This window comes from Triturus cristatus, chromosome 11, assembly GCF_964204655.1.
Source record: "Triturus cristatus chromosome 11, aTriCri1.1, whole genome shotgun sequence".
Lineage (NCBI taxonomy): Eukaryota > Metazoa > Chordata > Amphibia > Caudata > Salamandridae > Triturus > Triturus cristatus.
The window spans coordinates 21,016,328-21,037,926 of NC_140594.1; the positions used below are offsets into that span (position 1 = coordinate 21,016,328).

A 21,599-nucleotide genomic window follows, 5' to 3' on the forward strand; every position below is an offset into this window, starting at 1 on the left:
GGGGCCACTACAGCGGTCGGCACCCTAGTGCCACCGGGGCACCGGTCACCCCTCCCCACCCCACCCCCTCCCAAGGGGAGGGGGCGGGGACGCCGACTGGTGTCCCCCTCCTCGTGCCGGCCGGAAGTGACGCGCAAGCGCGTCACTTCCTGGCCCCTGTGGGGATGGGGAGGCTATTTAGCCTTCCCCCACCCTCCTGGCGACCTATTTGTCGCCCACCACGCCACCCCGGAAGCCGTGTCGGCGCCCCACTAGTCCTGCGGGCGGTTGTGGGCCTGAACAACTGGGGGTTTGATAAGCGACGCTCCGCCCTGAGAGGGGGGGCGTGAGTAAAAGTTACCAACGGCACGTGATCGTAGAAAGAATCACATAGATGGCAGCAATGGCGGGCATCGCTCCCGCGCTGCCCGGCTCATCAGGCGGCCCAGTTGGTTGCCTGCCCTTGGATCGCCCGTAAAATAACCCACCCATTACATATTCTGGATTATGTAATAAACCTGCAGCAATTTTACCCAACTCAACAGTCTCTGTGTGTGTTATTTGGGTATGCATGTTGGGGGAGGGGGGACAGAGGGGTGCCCCTGGGGGTACTATGCCGCCGACCGCGGCCCCCGCAGGGGGCCACTACAGCGGTCGGCGCCCTAGTGCCACCGGGTCACCGGTCACCCCTCCCCACCCCCTCCCAAGGGGAGGGGGAGGGGACGCCGACTGGTGTCCCCCTCCTCGTGCCGGCCGGAAGTGACGCACAAGCGCGTCACTTCCTGGCCCCTGTGGGGAAGGGGAGGCTATTTAGCCTTCCCCCACCCTCCTGGCGACCTCTATGTCGCCCACCACGCCACATCCCTCCCTACCGCTTACCCGGCGTAGGCGTTGGGTGGGGGGGTTTTCTGAGCGTTGTAATGTTTCTTTTTTCGTTGCAGGCGGAGTTGCAGGGCGATCTGGAAGCAGGCCGGTACAAAGGGTACCTCTGCGCGGCACCATAGGGGGGCCTGAGCCAAAACCGAAGAGCCTCAGGGGAGCGTCCCGGAAGCCGTGTCGGCGCCCCACTAGTCCTGCGGGCGGTTGTGGGCCTGAACAACCGGGGGTTTGCTAAGCGACGCTACGCCCCAAGAGGGGGGGGCGTGAGTAGAAGTTACCAACGGCACGTGATCTTAGAAAAGAATCACCTAGATGGCAGCAACAGCGGGAATCGCTCCCGCGTTGCCCGGCTCATCAGGCGGGCAGGCGGCCCAGTTGGTTGCCTGCCCTTGGATCGCCCGTAAAATAACCCACCCATTATATATTCTGGATTATGTAATAAACCTGCAGCAATTTTACCCAACTCAACAGTCTGTGTGTGTGTTATTTGGGTATGCATGTTGGGGGAGGGGGGACAGAGGGGTGCCCCTGGGGGTACTATGATGGTCGGAGTCAAGGACACAGCTGCCTGGGAGCATCGATCTACCTTGTAAAGACTGTAGGTAAGTACTGTTTTCAGAACCGCAGAGCTCCTAGTCTCTACCAATGTTACTGGCTCTGGAAGCTTTAAAATGCCGAACATTTCTCTACAAATGAGAGTAACAAAATGGAGTTTCATTTTGCACACCCCGCGAAAGTGTGACACTTTTGTGGGCAGTGCCCGGGCCAAATTGTGATCCCAATCCGACCCTGGTAGCCTCCCTACTCGGCCTGGAGCAAGAGGACGAGGGATTTCTGACCCAATCGCATAAAGCCAGGTGAGGAGCGACGTGGCGGGAGTTGTTGTGGGGCACGCCCCGCGAGCTATAGGGCACTCCTTGTGGACAAGGGGCTGAGGTAGCTGCACTACGTGTTCTTCTGGCAGTGTGCAAGTCCTTTGTTGGACATCACTTTGGGGACATCGGTTTTACTTCCCTAGTTCTACAGGGGAAGCCTCAATGGAGGTTCCCGGAATTGTCAATATCCCTACAAATTGGGGGCTTAGCAGCTGCACCGTGTGGAAGTGGGCAGCTGCCTTTGTCTTTCCTGTATGTGGGGGGGAATCCAGCGAGGTCTCCCCACTGGTCCCAGCAGTCTCTGCCTCCCCCTACCTCTGGGTGCGCTTGACCTGCAGGGCCTTGGTCCATAACCCCACACTATGGGGCGGCTCCTCAAGGGAGATGCCGATCTTACTGAAGCTGTGTTACCATAATAATGTAGTAGGTGTGCAGGGCTCCTGTAGCCTTCGTTGGGTGACAATTTTACCGCAAATCTTGCAATATGAGCACAAGTACGCCGTGCCCTTATATTTTCCTAATGAGTCATGTGTTTTCACTGGATGACTGTTACTGGCATGCTTATGGTAATTTATATACCACTAGTGATCTATGGTGACTGTTAGAAGGCGATCTCAGAGGAGCCCGGAGGGGGAGCCCTGGCTATCCTGAGACCAACCCTCGAGGTATCGTAGCCGGACACCGGCGGGAGACTCCTCAGGGGAGGAATCTCGTATCTAGGATCGTACACTCGGCACCACACGACAAAGAGACACCACACCAGGAGTTCTTAAGAGCAAATCTTTATCAGATCGGAGTAGTAGGATCTTTATGATCAGCAAAGCAAATATATACAAGTGGAGTGCGGGCTCACAGAGTCTTGGAGGGGGGGTAGGAGGTAGCGGGACAGTCTTTGGGGATATGGATCAAATGCAGGAGCGTACCTGGCGCACAGCTCACAATCCTCGAGCTGGGGGATACGCTTGTCGTCGTCGGGGTCCGGCGGGACCAAGAGAGTCTGTGGGAGCCGCGAGTCACTCAGCAGGGCTCAAGCACAAGTTCGGAGGTCTTACGATCTTCAGGGAGCCGCGAGTCACTCAGCAGGGCTCAAGCACAAGTGCGGAGGTCTTACGATCTTCAGGGAGCCGCGAGTCACTCAGCAGGGCTCAAGCACAAGTTCGGAGGGCTTACGATCTTCAGGGAGCCGTGAGTCACTCAGCAGGGCTCAGGTGTTTCCGAAGGCGAATCTGCCGGACAGTCCCAGAGCACCCCTTGTTATAGGACGACTCCTCTTTGATGTCCGGAGTCTGTGCAGGCAGGGGTCTTGTCACCTGGGGGTCGCTTGACGGGGTTTCCTGCCATTGTCTTTTGATCCTTTCAGGGCCGGGTCGGGAGGAGTCCCAGACACCCAGCAGGCGTGGAGCCAGCCCTCGGGGAGGTCGGAGGGCCGATCGAATCCCACCTTCCCAGGGGAGCTCAGAGGTGCGATGGAAACTGCTCCTCCCTCTCTTATCCCAATGGGAGCGCGATGTCCTCCAGCCGGAGTGGCGCCTCTAGGCCAGGGTCGCGCTGGGGCCGGACGGCCATCATGGTGCATGGAGTGGGCACGCGGGCCCGGTGTGGCCGAAGGGAGGAAGGCCACGGACGGGGAAGCCCGGGTCGGGTGTGTGTGTGTTCTGGTGGGAAGGATCGGCTAGGCCGTGGGCTCGGGGGCTGCGTGAGGTGCAGGGGTCAGGTTATGTGGTGCGGGGACAGGGATGGCTATGTTACGAGGGCCGGGTCTAACAGTGACGTGGTAATTCATGTGTTTTCATGTCATAACCTGTTGCATACCATGTCATAAACATTGCCTGAGATTGTAACGGAGGTCGTTTTGATTCTTGCACTGTCAGGATAATGTGTACTGTACCAGGATTTGCGTAGTAGGTACAGTACTTATGATTTATGTAGTTTTGGTCTATGTACAATATATATACTATTTTTTTTATATAATCTTGGGTGGAGTATCTTTTGTGGTGCATTCATTGTGTTTCTGGTGTGAGTGTGTTGCGCAGACGCTTTACACATCACCTTGAATGATAAGCCTACCTGTCTGTGCCAAGAAACCAACGGGTGAGCACAGGTTATCTTTGGAGTGTAACTTACTTGCCCTGACTAGAGTGGCAGGTTCTGTCTGGCTTTGGTGCGTACCCTAGCCCACCAGAAACCCCATTTCTAACAGCAGCCTACCAACCTATTTCTCACGGAGAAATGAAACTCTTTGCCAAGATACTGTCCACCCGGTTGAAAATGACCCTAACCACCCATATTCATTCTGACCAATGTGGCGTTATGCCGTCGAGAGGTATGAGGCACTGCCTGAGGAGGCTGCACGTTGCCCTTGCGCGTCAACAGTCTCTGACACCTTCTTTTGTCTACTATCAATTGATTTCGAAAAAGAGTCTGACATGGTGGACTGGTCATTTTTATTCCAGGTCCTGAACAGGGCTGGACTGTGTTCCCGCTTCTGAGGATATGTCAAACTGCTTTATTTGAACCCATCGGCATGAGTACAAATTAACGGAGTGGTCTGCGACCCATTTCCAATTCGCAGGGGTACGAGACAGGGTTGGCCCCTCACCCCCTTTCTATTTGCTCTCCTTATAGAGCCGCTGGCAGGTTCAGGGCTGGAGGTGAGAGACTGTCCACGAGGACCGCATCGCTTTATATGCGGACGACGTTCTCTTATTCCTGTACGACCCACCGACGACAGGCACACACTGCCTCCGTATTCTTCAGCTCTACGAGGAGGCGTCCGGCCTATGGGTTAATCATGCCAAATAAGTACTGGCTCTGCTCCATTCTTTCTGGAAACGTATCGAATGGCAGGCGCCCATTCCTGTGCGGCACTTGAACTTTCGCTACCTGGGATTCTCCTCCACGGGATGGAGTGGATCCTTAATTTTACACCGCTGGTCCAAAGGGTGAAGGCCGACCTGAAAAGGTAGGCGGCCCTTCCACTTAATATAATGGGGAGGGTTGCACTCTTATAAAATTATCATTTTGCCATAGTTTCCGTACCTCTTTCAGAACTTCCCGATAGGTGCCCAGTCAGTGATTCAAGGAAATGGACTCCCTGGTGAAGTAGTTCCTCTGGCATAAATCCAGGTCGAGAATTGCTCTAGCCAAATACCAACAGGCTTCCCATGACGGGGTTTGGGCATGACCAATCTCTTCCTGTACTACATCGCATCCCAGACCACTGTCCTCTATGAGTAGATAAGCAAGGGCTGGTTGGATCCGGCATACAGAGTGGAATTAACCTTAAAGGGCTTTAACGCTGTGATGGAGATCAATCAATCAATCAGGGAATTGTAAGCGCTCTACTCACCCGTGAGGGTCTCAAGGCGGGGGGGGGGGGGTTGTGCAGCTCCGTTCAGTCGAAGATTCCAGGTCTTGAGTGTCTTCCTGAAGATGTTCAAGGAGGGGGCACACCTGATGTTGGTCGGGAGCTCGTTCCAGGTGTTATGGAGCCCCCCTTCCTCAGGTACTCTCTGAGGTCACCAAGGTAGTCCTTCTCGGTTGGCGTGCAGAGCTTCGATACACGGGCTAGAGACTCCAAACTAAAAATGCAGAACCCTTTTTGGAGAGGGACCTGGCTACACGAGACGGCGGGCTAGAAGGGCTTGACCCAACGGGACTTAATAGGCATCACTTTCCTGGGGGACATCTGGTGGCCACTTCCACTCCTTTCAGAAGCTCCAATCGTCGTATGAATTATCATCCACACAGTTTCACAAGTACCTGCAGCTGCGGCACGTCCTACAAGTGCACGTCTCTCTGGGCACCAACCTCCTCGACTATAGCCCCTAGAGTCAAAGTTCCTGCTGGGTGTGCTGTTGAAGGGCAGAATCTCCCAAATCTACCACTCTCTGATCATTAACGCTCCAGACACATTTGTGCTGCTGCAAACCCAATGGGAGGGGTGGGTTGGACGAGATGCCAGAATGGCTCCTGCATCATAACAATGTCCTCTAAGTTGAGTCTCATACACACATACTGCCTTCATCATGCATACCTCACCCCTAGCCACCTACAGCGAGCGCGTCTCCTCCTTAGCCCCACGTTTCAGGCGCCCCCGTGCCCCAGCAGACTTCTAACATATGGTATGGACGTGTCCCTTGATTGTCAGCTACCGAGGTGACCCGGACGCTATCAAAGGTGTTGGGCTGGGAACTGTAGATGCCCCTAGGGCCTTTCTCCCGGGGGATTCTTGAGGGTATGGGGGATACAAGAGCCGACCAGGCACTGATCGGAGTGGCCACCATAGTCTCAAAGCGAGATTTAGCCCGGGGATGGAAATCACCCATGTCGCCCCTGCCGCCCCAGTGGCGTTGGGTTATTGACTGGCGTGCACAGCAACAGACGTCGGTAGACGAGATTCGGGCTGCCCGAAAACACATCTCAAGATCTGGAGTAAATGGTGGGACCCCTTTGGGCTTGACATGCTGTCGTGTAGCTGTTAGGTGCGCCCCTGCGTGGGCTTTGACGATGGTAACTGATGATGAGGGGTGTAATCTGAGACTTAGATATTGTATTGTGATGGGGGCCACGACTGGCTAGTTGCTACATATGCGTTTCTTTTTTATATGCACAAAATCCTTAATTTTAGTTACAAAAAATGTTTTAATGAGAACCTAGGAATCCCTTGATACGGTGACAGGTGGCAAAGACCAGGGACACAAATAGCAGGTAGGAGAACGGACTAGGAAGAAGATAGATGAACAACAGCAAGAAATAGGGGAGAACGAAAAGAGGCGGTGCAAAGATGAAGGACAGACTGGAGGGAGGCGAGAAAAGAGCGATGAAAAGGAAGGAAGAAGAGGACAGGAAGAGACATGAGAACAAGGGGAAGGAGAGAGTTATAGTAAGAAGAAATGAGAAGAAAGCAGGGTTTGAAGGAAATCAGAGATGCTGCGGGAGGAAAGGAGGCGATGGACCCAGAAAGACGCAGTGAGGGCAGGAGGGTGGCAGTCAAAGGAGTATGCAGTGAAAATGTTTTGCAAAAGGCACAGATATTGGGGGGAGATACCGGGGGAGAACCGTATAAACAGTCTTGTAGGGGTGAGCCCCGCGTGGGGGTTGATTTAACAAACACTGCGGGGCTACTTTTAGCTTTGAGTCCGGCTCTCGACTGTCTTCAAGATGTCCTGGGACGTCACAGCAGAGGTATCCCAGCAAATGCACTTCATCTTAAGAGTGCTACCGTGCGTTTAAAGTTCTCCCAGGAAGTTTAATGAACATTTCTGTGAAGTGAAAGCTCGCCACACAAATCAACATTTAATTAGAAAAAGACGCATCCCGAGTAAACGAGTCCTAAGCGAAGCCAACACTGCTACTTTATTCATTCTGCTTTCCAGGCAGTAAGTGGTTTCTAATGATGTGTAAACGGGGATACCTATCAGTAAGGCTGCGATGCAAACTGTTCTCGATTCATTCTGCAATCCCACTTTAGATGAACTTTAATTATCTCCGTCACGCGCCTCGTGTTTACACAAACCACCACCTTGAAATGAATCTAATCCGAATTCAAAGAGGCGCAGATGTTCGGCTGCGGCGTCGAGTCTGTCGCTTCCTGATAGCGAGGTTCCACCTGAACACCCCACAATTTATGAAATATGGGAGGTAATGAGGGGGGTGTGGGAGCCTCAGCTTGGCGCACACTGGATCCAACTGAAGAAACTACAAACTGAACAAGTAAACCTGCCTCTGGGAAAGAGCTTCACACCAACTCCACCCCCGGCGGGGGGGGGGGGGGGGGGGGGGGGGGGGGGGAGGAAGCAGCGTGACGTTTGAGCACAGGAGGAGGCCGGAACCTCTGCCCGGAGTAGCCGAGGCACTACCTAACCCATGAGGGCACTTGTCTGCCCCGCCCGGCTTTATCTCACCCCTGTACCCCGCAAAGGCTTGGGGAGCTGTCGAGTGCCTCGAAGGGGTGGCCCATGCGCAGCTGCTCCTTTTCCGAAGCCCTCCTCAGACAAGCTCTCGCTCCTAAAATGCATCTCAAGCAAGCCCTATACATGTTTGCCTCTGAATGAGGCTGGGGAGGAAAAGGGCAGCCGTGCTGATATATGAGGTTACAATGGTTACAGGGCCCCAGAGTGGGGGTCACTGTGACGAGGCAGGGGCTGGGGGTGTACAGTTTAGCCCGGACTCCACATCCTCCCAGCAGCCCCCGCTACAGGAAGCTAGGCACTGCAGGGGAGAGTTCATAGGTAACTTGTGACTGTAAAATGCCACCAGACCACATATGCCGCATACGGGTAACTAGGCCTGAAAAGAGCTTTGGTGAAGACAGACTCCTTCCTAAGTTAGATACATAAGACAATGGTCCTGGACCAGTATTTCAATTCAATCAATGCGTGGAGAAGTGTGGCTCAATGATTGGAGCGACAGACCCTGATGCAGAGGTCTAGCCCGGGACCAGGGTTCAATTCCCCGCCTCGGCGGGTCTTGGGCTCAAAAATTCCACGGACCTGATAATTCTCGCCTCGGTGCCATTCCAATCATGGAGTCCCACTCTGCAACTCTGGGCAATAGCTTGCTTAATCTCCACAACGGCCCCCACAACGCTAAGGATGCCTGGCCTCCACCTTGGGGGTGCCCAGGAGTGGACGCCTCACAGGGAAAGCCATGATGGGTTCCACAGCGGTATTCGTACAAGCGCCTTGAGACCCTTGCGGGTGAGTAGTGCGCTATACAAGTATCAATTTACAATTTACATTGTGACTTAACATATTTGTAAATTAAGTACTCAACATAAAAAGTGCAGCAACGACCACATTCTGGATCACCATATATTTTTTTGAATCGATTGGTAAGACCCAAAGCAGTATTCAATACATATAACAATTAGAACAAATAGGGGGTTGCTCCAAGGGGAGACGTGCAGAAGACAGGGTGCTCAAGAGTGAAGTGATAAGAGTAGATATTTCCGCAGAAATACATAGGAAATTCGATATGTCGAAGCATAACACAAGGGGACTGGTTGTAAATCACCGTCCTAGAGTAGCCTGGCCTAAATACAATCACAGTAATATATTGATTCAAACTGAAAATAAATTCCAAGATGGCACGTGGGATTCGGGCTCAGGGTCAAGGCAGGATTAAAAGGGCGTCGACGTTTCGATCCGACTTGAGGCCAAAAGGGCGATTAATTCCTCGGCCATGCGGATCTTCATCAGGACTGGGCGGGGCAACCTAAAAAGGGGGGTCAGGGACCATAAGTTAGGTCGATGCACTAGAATTAAAAACCTAGATTTGTATGTGTATAAAGCGTAGTCTCAACCGCTATTTAAAAAGGTAAAGACTGGGGTCCGTGGTTCCTGTTAGAGAATCCGACAGACGTGGATGCGCTTCTCCAGCGTTATCTTAAGGGGGAAGAAATAGTACTTATAGTAATTGTACATGGCAGTTCGATTGGATGTTCTCATTAATTGAGGGAATATTTACCTTAAAGATAATTTCCAATGGATATGCCCCCGTGGCGTCAAATTAATTGCTGCAGTTCCAAGCCAACTGTGGATATCAAATAGAACTGGTTCAATTCAAAACTAAAACATCTCCCCCATCAACAAAATTATATACCAAAATTAGTAAATTATTCCACATCTCAACGGCCTGGCCAAAACTAGGAGTTAATGAGCCCAAAACCTCCGCTAAACAGGAGGCAAAACCTTCAAAACTAACAAAAACAAAAGGAGGGGTAATGCACGCGATTTAATTAATTGTAAAAAAAACCCCAGTGTAACTGATCTCGAAGAATGCGTGGTAAGCGTCAAGTATTGCAACCGGAAAATTAAATATGTCCTATAATTCAACCCAAATACAAACGAGAGTTAACTAACGTTTGGTATACTTTACAAAAGCGGGATGAGGCGCTTAAGGACATGTCCGTAGACAGGGGCAGAGTACTCACAAGCGTTGCATATAACTTAGGGATACCGGGGGAACAACCAGGCTCGCGCTTCAGCGACCGTCTCCGTGAGGCTGCCTAATGGAAGGCGGTCGACGCGCGGGCGTATTAAGTCGGTAATCGACTTCAAACGTGATGTATTACGTTGCCGGTATGGAAGGGAAAGGAAGGAAAGACTCTCCCGGTTTAGATACGAAACTTTCAAAGATAGATTATACAGAATCAGAAAACACATCAACAGGACCAAACATTGCAAAAAAGAGAGACGTAGTAAATTTTAAAAAACATCCTCAAAATAATTAAGCAAGCTCCATTAAAAAACATAACAGACAGCATCGACAAACTGATAGTCACTATATTATTACAAAACATACAATTTCCATTTGAAAACATAACGGACAACATTGACAAACAGATTAATTACTGTATTATTACAAAACATACTCAGAGGTATACATGTAATTGAGCAATTGCATTCCTACACTAGATCCCTAGCGAACTATGTGGGGACCCACTGGCTATTTACAAACACACAGCCAGATCCCTGGTGTATGAATAGGATCACTACCTCAATCAAGTATTAGTGAGTACAGACACCTGTCTACTAATTTCCTCAAATTCATTTAGCCCCCGGGCCACTGTGTTCAAGGCATGTATCCATTTACACTCACGTTTGTTCAACACAATGCTGAAGTCACCCCCTCTTGGGTTCGGTATGACCTTTTCAATGACCCACCATTTGAGACTGTCTGGTGCATGGTCAAACATAATGAAGTGTTCAACCAGTGGGGCACCTTGTACCTTACATCGTATACGGCTAACGTGCTGCAAAATACGGCATTTAACTCTCTGAATGGTTTGTCCAACATATATAAAACCACAAGGGCAGGCGATTGCGTAAATAACGCCGCTAATGTTGCAGTTACTGTGTTCGTATAATGTATATGTTCGGCCATTGTGTGTGAAATCAGTCATTTCTTTAGACATGGAACAGGCTTTACATGAGCCACATTTATGATGGCCCTTAATCGCTGGGAGCCCCCATAGAGTGGTCTGCCCAGGAATCCTAAGTGTGTGTAGTAGAGATTTGACCACAGAGTCCCTGATGTTCTTACCTTTCTTAAATGCATGTAATGGGGTTGGTATATTCCCTAGTTCATCAGATACCATATGCCAATGCTGATTAATGATCTTTTTAATAGCGTTGCTCTTGGTATTAAAAGTGATTACACAGACTAGACGTTCTTCCTTGGAATTAGTTTTAGCATTAGGAGCTAGTAAAAACTCCCTATGGTTATGCCACGCACGTTTACGTGCTTTCTTCAACAGGCTGATGGGGTAGCCTCGTTCACTTAATCTAGCTAGGAGACCTGCTGACTCCTCAAAATAATTCTCCTTTCTGGAGCAATTCCTCCGTATCCTCAAAAATTGGCCAAAAGGCAAATTGTCCCTTAGATTCCGAGGGTGGTGGCTTGTGCATCTCAGGAGAGTATTACGCTCACTGCTTTTCCTATACAAACTCGTATATAGTTTACCTGACTGAGCATTTATTTTGATATCCAGAAGACTGATAGTATCTGTACTGGAATCAATGGTGAACTGAATGTCAGTAGAACAGGTATTAAGCCACTGATGAAAAGATATAAGTTGTTCCTCATTACCCTTCCAAATCATTAAGACGTCATCAATATAACGTTGCCACAGCTCAATGCAGTCTCCATATGGATTACACTGGTTTAGAACAAATCGTTGTTCATATTCATTCATGAATATGATTGCTAAATTTGGGGCGAAGCTCGCCCCCATAGCCACGCCTTTAGTTTGTACATAGTATTCCCCCAAGAAAGTAAAATAGTTTCTGGTCATGGCAATCCGTAAAAGTTCAATGATAAATTCAGTGGGAACCCTATGTGGTGTGGGCCGTTTATTTAGTACTGACTCAATGCATGTGAGAGCAGTTGCTTGTGGGATATTAGTATATAATGACGTTATATCCATAGTTGCCAACATGTTAGTACTAGGGTCATAGGGACGCTCATCCACTAATTGAATCGTCTGCATAGTGTCTTTTAGATACGTGGGGGTACTTTCGGCAATGGGTTTCAGAAACACGTCAATGTACTTGCAAAGTGGTTCCAAGGTGGAGACACAACCTGAGATTATAGGTCTGCCTGGTGGGTCCTCCATACGTTTGTGTATTTTGGGGAGGGTATAGATCGTAGGCGTCCTAGGGTATTTATTATTGAGACACTCATATTCCAGTTTACTCAGTAAACCTGATTCAAGAGCCTCATGGGTGACCCGCTTTATCATGTTACTGATTTCTTGAGTGGGGTCCTTCCTCAGCTTTTCATAATTACCTCTAATAGATAACTGTGCTAGAATTTCTTTCTTATAGTCCGCAACACTTTGTACCACAATCGCACCACCCTCATCCGCTGGTTTTATTACTATACTTTTGTTGGCTTTTAAAGATTCCAAACCTTCCCGTTCCCACTTACTTATATTGTATTTCACATACTGTCGATTAGCCAAAATCTTATCCACATCTCTCAGTACCACCTGTTCAAAAGCCACCAATTTATGAGGTAATAAGTGCGTAGGAGGATTAAACTTGGAGGGTGGTCTTAATCCACTCCCTGAGAAAGTCGGGTGAAAGGGAATTTTTAGAAAATGATGTTTCAGCCTGATTTTCCTGAATAACTGGTGAAGTTCTACCTTCAGATTGAAAATATTGGGCATGGCAGTCGGGACAAAAGACAGGCCTTTTTCCAGGATCCCTTGTTCATTAGGTTTTAGTGTGTAGTCCGATAGATTTACTACTGGGTTTAAAGGCGCATAAATTACCATCTGTAATGTTGACGGCGCATTTGTATGTCCCCATGTGTCTCTTGTTGGAAGTGTATCTGTTTGTTTGGTCTCCCTCTGCCTTGATTCCACATCGGGCCTCTGGTCCCCCTGGGTCTGCCCCAGGGGCGTCCCCGGCCTCGTTGACCCCACCATGAGTCCTCTACTAGTTGGTCAGTAAATGTATGACCTGTGGTTGGTGCGGCTGTACTAGGGCCAGGGCGCTCAGTGTCGCTATCGGAACCACTCCCTAATGATGACCCTGAGAATGTAGTGTATCTCGTGTAGCCACTCCTGCCTCTACTCGAGTAGGTACCCTGTTGTTCTCTTGTGTAATAGCCCTCCTGTAAGTATGGATAGGTCTTTTTCTTATCATAAAATTTAATGTCCCTTGCTACCATATCCAATTTAGTTGCCTGAGTGTAGATATCAAATTCACGGATAGTTCTCTCCAACCTTTCTAGGGCCTCCTTAGCATTAATAAGGGTTTTATCCTCAATAATCCTAACTTTGCCTGAAAAGAGCTTTGGTGAAGACAGACTCCTTCCTAACTTAGCATGAAAAGACCTCTGGTGAAGACAGACTCCTTCCTAACTTAGCCTGAAAAGAGCTTTGGTGAAGACAGACTCCTTCCTAACTTAGCCTGAAAAGAGCTTTGGTGAAGACAGACTCCTTCCTAACTTAGCATGAAAAGAGCTCTGGTGAAGACAGACTCCTTCCTAACTTAGCCTGAAAAGAGCTTTGGTGAAAACAGACTCCTTCCTAACTTAGCCTGAAAAGAGCTTTGGTGAAGACAGACTCCTTCCTAACTTAGCATTGAAAAGAGCTCTGGTGAAGACAGACTCCTTCCTAACTTAGCCTGAAAAGAGCTCTGGTGAAGACAGACTCCTTCCTAACTTAGCATGAAAAGAGCTCTGGTGAAGACAGACTCCTTCCTAACTTAGCCTGAAAAGAGCTTTGATTAAGACAGACTCATCCTAACTTAGCCTGAAAAGAGCTTTGGTGAAGACCGACTCCTTCCTAACTCAGCCTTAAAAGAGCTTTGATGAAGACAGACTCCTTCCTAACTTAGCCTGAAAAGAGCTTTGTGAAGACAGACTCCTTCCTAACTCAGCCTGAAAAGAGCTTTGGTGAAGACAGACTCCTTCCTAATTAGGCCTGAAAAGAGCTTTGTGAAGACAGACTCCTTCCTAACTTAGCCTGAAAAGAGCTTTGTGAAGACAGACTCCTTCCTAACTTAGCCTGAAAACAGCTTTGTGAAGACAGACTCCATCCATCATGTGCACTTACAGGGGCGTGAAGCCAATTCTGCCTGCTCTCTGGCACACTGCGCTCTGGTGGCACAAACACTCTGTACCACTTGGTGGCCCCTCTGCTCTCCAGCTGTGGCTTCCAAGAGCTCGTCCACACAGCACGGGTTGGCAGGCAAGGAATGCTCTGGGCACCTGTGCCAGAACAGCCTTAGCATCCAACGCCAGGTGGGGCTCTCTGCGGGGGACACTGGGACAGGGATGACTGAGCTCTGAGGACACCCTGTGCACCCCGAACACAGCATCAGCCACTTCTCAAGGGAGCACAGTTCACCCCCACTTCCAGATATTTCTGTGGCCATCACTCTGGTCTCATTAGAACCGGCACAGGCTCACACACATCCAATGTTAGAACACCTCCTTTGCTCCTCTGAAAACAAACTGTTCTGTGGACAGAAGTTGTAAAATATCAAATATTAAAAATAACCTACCACTGTCTTCATCGCAAGTACCTGGAAACAGCTGCCTCCTTTGTAGATTACCTACAGTACCTGAGATGACTGGGAAAGGCATGTCCCTTACACTTCCGTACTGGCTTTTAAAAAACAGGCAAACATGGCAATGAGAGGAAGAGGTCAGTGACGCCTGTGTGTCACCCTTCACTGTTATTTCTGTGCTGGCACCATTTGTGAGCGAGGGAACACACGCAGTCAGTGCAATCAAGACCCCCACAGACACACGCATAGTCAAAAGGGCATTAATACCGTCAGCTCGTGAATTATATTTGACAAGGTAGGGCATCTGGGATAGAGAAGCGTAGAGGCATGAACACTCGGGGTTACAATAGAGAACTGAACACTGGTGAGGTTACACTAGTGAACTGAACACTGGTGGGGTTACACTAGTGAACTGAACACTGGTGGGGTTACACTAGTGAATAGAACACTGGTGGGGTTACACTAGTGAAGTGAACACTGGTGGGGTTACACTATTGAAGTGAACACTGGTGGGGTTACACTAGTGAAGTGAACACTGGTGGGGTTATACTAGTGAAGATAATACTGGTAGGGTTACACTAATGTAGTGAACACTGGTGGGGTTACACTAGTGAACTGAACACTGGTGAGGTTACACTAGTGAAGTGAACACTGGTGGGGTTACAATAGAGAACTGAACACTGATGAAGTTACACTAGTGAAGAGAACACTGGTAGGGTTACACTACTGAAGACAACACTGGTGGGGGTACACTAGTGAAGACAACACTGATGGGGATACACTAGTGAAGTGAACTGAACACTGGTGGGGTTACACTAGTGAAGTGAACTGAACACTGGTGGGGTTACAATAGAGGACTGAACACTGGTGGGGTTACACTAGTGAAGTGAACACTGGTGGGGTTACACTAGTGAAGTGAACACTGGTGGGGTTACACTAGTGAAGTGAACAATGGTGGGGTTACGCTAGTGACGTGAACACTGGTGGGGTTAAACTAGTGAAGTGAACAGTGATGGGGATACACTAGTGAAGTGAACGCTGATGGGGATACAGTAGTGAAGTGAACGCTGGTGGGGTTACACTAGTGTAGTGAACTGAACACTGGTGGGGTTACACTAGTGAAGTGAACACTGGTGGGGTTACAGTAGTGAACTGAACACTGGTGGGGTTACAATAGTGAAGTGAACTGAACACTGGTGGGGTTACACTAGTAAAGAGAACACTGGTTGGATTACACTAGTGAAGACAACACTAGTAGGGTTACGCTAGTGACGTGAACACTGGTGGGGTTAAACTAGTGAAGTGAACAGTGCTGGGGATACACTAGTGAAGTGAACGCTGATGGGGATACACTAGTGAAGTGAACGCTGGTGGGGTTACACTAGTGAAGTGAACACTGGTGGGGTTACACTAGTGAAGTGAAGTGAACACTGGTGGGGTTACAATAATGAACTGAACACTGGTGGGGTTACAATATTGAACTGAACACTGGTGGGGTTACACTAGTGAAGTGAACACTGGTGGGGTTACACTAGTGAAGTGAACACTGGTGGGGTTACACTAGTGAAGTGAACACTGGTGGGGTTACACTAGTGAAGTGAACACTGGTGGGGTTACAATAGAGAACTGAACACTGGTGAGGTTACACTAGTGAAAAGAACACTGGTTGGGTTATACTAGTGAAGAGAACACTGGAAGGGTTACACTAGTGAAGTGAACACTGGTGGGGTTACACTACTGAAGACAACACTGGTGGGGGTACACTAGTGAAGACAACACTGATGGGGATACACTAGTGAAGTGAACTGAACACTGGTGGGGTTACACTAGTGAAGTGAACTGAACACTGGTGGGGTTACAATAGAGGACTGAACACTGGTGGGGTTACACTAGTGAAGTGAACACTGGTGGGGTTACACTAGTGAAGTGAACACTGGTGGGGTTACACTAGTGAAGTGAACAATGGTGGGGTTACGCTAGTGACGTGAACACTGGTGGGGTTAAACTAGTGAAGTGAACAGTGATGGGGATACACTAGTGAAGTGAACGCTGATGGGGATACAGTAGTGAAGTGAACGCTGGTGGGGTTACACTAGTGTAGTGAACTGAACACTGGTGGGGTTACACTAGTGAAGTGAACACTGGTGGGGTTACAGTAGTGAACTGAACACTGGTGGGGTTACAATAGTGAAGTGAACTGAACACTGGTGGGGTTACACTAGTAAAGAGAACACTGGTTGGATTACACTAGTGAAGACAACACTAGTAGGGTTACGCTAGTGACGTGAACACTGGTGGGGTTAAACTAGTGAAGTGAACAGTGCTGGGGATACACTAGTGAAGTGAACGCTGATGGGGATACACTAGTGAAGTGAACGCTGGTGGGGTTACACTAGTGAAGTGAAGTGAACACTGGTGGGGTTACACTAGTGAAGTGAAGTGAACACTGGTGGGGTTACAATAATGAACTGAACACTGGTGGGGTTACAATATTGAACTGAACACTGGTGGGGTTACACTAGTGAAGTGAACACTGGTGGGGTTACACTAGTGAAGTGAACACTGGTGGGGTTACACTAGTGAAGTGAACACTGGTGGGGTTACACTAGTGAAGTGAACACTGGTGGGGTTACAATAGAGAACTGAACACTGGTGAGGTTACACTAGTGAAAAGAACACTGGTTGGGTTATACTAGTGAAGAGAACACTGGAAGGGTTACACTAGTGAAGTGAACACTGGTGGGGTTAAACTAGTGAACTGAACTGAACACTGGTGGGATTACACTGGTGAACTGAACACTGGTGGGGTTACACTAGTGAAGTGAACACTGATGGGGATACACTAGTGAAGTGAATACTGGTGGGGTTACAGTAGTGAACTGAACACTGGTGGGGTTACACTAGTGAAGTGAACACTGGTGGAGTTACACTAGTGAAGTGAAATCTGGTGGGGTTACACTAGTGAAGTGAACACTGGTGGGGATACACTAGTGAAGTGAACACTGGTGGGGTTACACTAGTGAAGTGAACACTGGTGGGGTTACACTAGTGAAGTGAACTGAACATTGGTGGGGTTACAATAATGAACTGAACACTGGTGGGGTTACACTAGTGAACACTGGTGGAGTTACACTAGTGAAGAGAACACTGGTGGGGTTACACTAGTGAAGTGAACACTGATGGGGATACACTAGTGAAGTGAACTGAACACTGATGGGGTTACACTAGTGAAGTGAACTGAATACTGGTGGGGTTACACTAGTGAAGAGAACATTGGTGGGGTTATACTAGTGAACTGAATACTGGTGGGGTTACACTAGTGAAGTGAACACTGATGGGGTTACACTAGTGAAGTGAACACTGATGGGGTTACACTAGTGAAGAGAACACTGATGGGGTTACACTAGTGAAGAGAACAGAAGAGAACACTGGTGGGGTTACACTAGAAGTGAACTGAACACTGGTGGGGTTACGCTAGAAGTGAACTGAACACTGGTGGGGTTACACTAGAAGTGAGCAGAACACTGGTGGGGTTACACTAGTTTACTGAACACTGGTGGGGTTGCACAAGTGGAGTGAACACTGGACAGGGGTTACAATAGTGGGGCACAAAGACCACACGCACGAGTTAGACTAGTGTGGTGCAGAGGCATGGACACTGACACTAGTGAGGTGGACACTGCTAGGGCTACACTAGTGAGGTGCGCAGACCCTGTGCACAAGTTAGATGACTGCGGTGCAGAGTCGTGGACACTGCCACTAGTGGAGTGAACACTGGGCAGGGGTTAAACTAGTGAACTGAACACTGGTGGGGTTGCACAAGTGGAGTGAACACTGGGCAGGGGTTACACTAGTGGGGCACAAGACCACACGCACGAGTTAGACTAGTACGGTGCAGAGACATGGACACTGACACTAGTGAGGTGGACACTGCTAGGGTTACACTAGTGAGGTGCGGAGGCCCTGTGCACAAGTTAGATGACTGCGGTGCAGAGTCGTGGACACTGCCACTAGTGGAGTGAACACTGGGCAGGGGTTACACTAGTGAACTGAACACTGCTGGGGTTGCACAAGTGGAGTGAACACTGGGCAGGGGTTACAGTAGTGGGGCACAAAGACTACACATACGTGTTAGACTAGTGCGGTGCACAGGCATGGACACTGAAAATAGTGGGGTGGACACTGCTGGGGTTACACTAGTGAGGTGCGGAGACCCTGTGCACAAGTTAGATGCCTGAGGTGCAGAGTCGTTGACACTATTGGGTTACACTAATGAGGTACAGAGATACAGTGCACAAGTTAGATGCCTGCTGTGAAGAGGAGTGGGCACTGCAACTAGTGAAGCAAACACTGCGCTGGGTTACAATCAATCAATGGTCGCCGGAGCTCGTTCAGGGCAGCCCCACAGGTGGGGCTGAAGCAGAGGCTCCCGCGGGACTAGGAGCTCCCTCCTTCCTGTCAGCAGGCAGTCAGTCCCCCAGGTCCTAGGCAGACTCACTGCTTCTCCCACAAGATGCCCACATTTCAGACGATGCCCCCTCACGTCTGGGAGACTGGCATGTGCCACCAGCAGCCGTGGAGCACAGAAGCTCTCCGGGTACTCTGCAGGACGTTGCATCTCTTCTGAGGGTCGCATTGGTAGTTCTAGGAAATGGCGAGCTGAAGGCAGTCACTTCCAGTGGCCAATGTAGGTGCTCGAAAGATGCTGCACGGAGGCCATCTCCGAGGGCGCGCCTACATCTTCATGTGCATGGATGAGAGAGTAAAACGCTCCACTCCGTAAAATACAGACGCCCCCATGCTTCTGTAGTGAGCATCACAGCACAGAACCATGTCACCAGGGTACGGGTTCAGCAAACACGAGGCTGGACTGGGTCTCAAATGCCCCCTCACCTGATAACTTATCTGAAGGACTTTACAGCTTCAAGACTTGTCCTCGCATTTCATGGAGATGTCCAACTCGTCCGTGCTCTGCATCTGCCACCATTTATTTTAGGACAAGGTTCACGAGCCATGCATTTGATTACTCATACTCATACACCATTTACGTATTCATTGAAGCGCAGGGAAATGAACTTCCTACTTTCAGTTCCGGTGGGATGAGGGTGTCCATCCGGCCACTTCCACTCTGAGGAACCTACGAACAGCTCAGTGCTGCCCACACCGCTCTCCAGGGCTCATCACAGACATAAACGCTCTACCCATTTACAAATCACTTATGGATAGAAAATCCAAGTTTTCTGTGCCTACCGGCTCCCACACTGTGTGTGGGCTCTCATAGTTCCACATGACTGGCCCCTTTGCACTTCCTGCTGCAGTTACTGACTCCAGAGATGGCACAAATGACGTCAGTCACCGGCCCACAGGCTGCAATGGGCAAATCAGAGACCGAAGGCTCTCTAGCCGAGCGATGCCCACCGATGATAGAGACGGGACACCGGGCAACAGATGGTACTAGGAAGAGCCGGGTCTGGAAGCTCTCCAGAGGTAAAAAACACAGCCCCATGGATGCCCACCGATGATGGAGACTGGGCCACAGATGGCACTGGGCAAAACAGGGTCTGGAGGCTCTCCACTGGTAATGAACCCAGCCCCATCAATGCCCACCGATGATGGAGACTGGGTACTGGGTCACAGATGGCACTGGGCAAAGCAGGGTCTGGAGGCTCTCCACTGGTAATGAACCCAGCCCCATCGATGCCCACCGATAATGGAGACTGGGCACTCGGTCACAGATGGCACTGGGCAAAGCTGGTTCAGAAGGCTCTCCACTGGTTAAGAACCCAGCCCCATCGACGCCCACCGATGGTAAATGATGAAGACGGGACACCGAATCACACATGGCACTGGACAAAGCTGGGTCAGAAGGTTCTCCACTGGTAAAGCACCTCGCTCCACCGATAATGGTGACGCGACACTGGGTCACAGATGGCACTTGGCAAAGCCGGGCCCAAAGGCTCTCCACTGGTAAAGAATCCAGCCCCATCGACGCCCACCAATGATGGAGACAGGACACTGGGTCACAGATGGCACTGGACAAAGCTGGGTCTGGAGGCTCTCTACTGGTAAAGAACCCAGCCCCATCAATGTCCACCAATGATGGAGACTGGGCCACAGATGGCAACGGGCAAAGCCGGGCCCAAAGGCTCTCCACTGGTAAAGAACCCAGCCCCATCGATGCCCAAGGATTGAAAATTATGAAGGGTCACTGGGCCACAGATGGCGCTGGGCCGGGTTGGCGAGGAAACAAATACGGTGCACAGCACAGCGGGTGAAGTAAACAAAAGCCTTACCTGCTATACTTGCAAACACCTCACTGAAGCCGATCAGGACATACTGGGGAATCTGCCACCAGATGGACAAATTAGCAGCAAAATAAGTCGCATTTCCAATGGTCTGGTTCAGTGGATCCACTTTAACGATGTCGAGTCTTTTGCTTTCCAGGATTCCTAATGGGAGAGAGAAGGTACCAAGGTGACATATATGGCACAAAACTCTGACACAATATGATTCCGCTTCGACAGTATTCCTGAACAGGTATGTAGAATTATTTACAAAGCACAGACAGAATGAGAAGCAAAGGAGCACAGTCCATGAATGGAGGGACAGAGAAAAAAACAAGATCGTGTGCATTCCGTGTATGCATGCAGTGGGATATATACACACAGAGGAGATGGCAAGCAGTGGAGCAGCGTACATGAAGCTTGGAAGGATATGGGGGGTGAGGGTGGGTGCTGTGGTAGAATGTTTACCGCAGTAGGCTTAGGTGGAACTCATTTCTACTGTTAGCCAGAGTGGACCGCTTCTTCAACGTTAGCCATACTGGACCGCTTCCCTAATGTTAGCTGACAAGACCTCTACTCTAATGGTAGCCAGAGAAGAACTCTTCTCTCTTCTTCAAAGTTAGCCATCCCTAATGTTAGCTGACAAGACCTCTTCTCTAATGTTAGACTGAGTGAAACTCTTCTCTAATGTTAGCCAGAGTGAAACTCTTCTCTAATGTTAGCCAGAGTGGGACTCTTCTCTAATGTTAGCCAGAGTGGGACTCTTCTCTAATGTTAGCCAGAGTGGGACTCTTCTCTAATGTTAGCCAGAGTGGGACTCTTCTCTAATGTTAGCCAGAGTGGGACTCTTCTCTAATGTTAGCCAGAGTGGGACTCTTCTCTAATGTTAGCCAGAGTGGGACTCTTCTCTAATGTTAGCCAGAGTGGGACTCTTCTCTAATGTTAGCCAGAGTGGGACTCTTCTCTAATGTTAGCCAGAGTGGGACTCTTCTCTAATGTTAGCCAGAGTGGGACTCTTCTCTAATGTTAGCCAGAGTGGGACTCTTCTCTAATGT

At 49.6% G+C, this 21,599-nt stretch overlaps 1 protein-coding gene across 2 annotated transcripts in view; it reads right to left on the reverse strand.

Moving 5' to 3' along the window:
- Window positions 1–21,599, reverse strand: part of SLC15A4 (solute carrier family 15 member 4) — a 327,049-nt gene that overhangs the window by 66,727 nt on the left and 238,723 nt on the right. The window contains exons 6-7 of one of the 2 annotated variants that reach the window (XM_085632759.1): window positions 20,554–20,709; window positions 9,204–9,269 (exon numbers count right to left, since the gene is read on the reverse strand). In XM_085632759.1, coding sequence (XP_085488885.1) covers window positions 9,241–9,269; window positions 20,554–20,709 — 185 coding nt within the window. In that variant the 3' untranslated portion in view covers window positions 9,204–9,240. The remainder of the gene's footprint in view (window positions 1–9,203; window positions 9,270–20,553; window positions 20,710–21,599) is intronic. The other variant, XM_085632757.1, reaches the window with a different exon arrangement.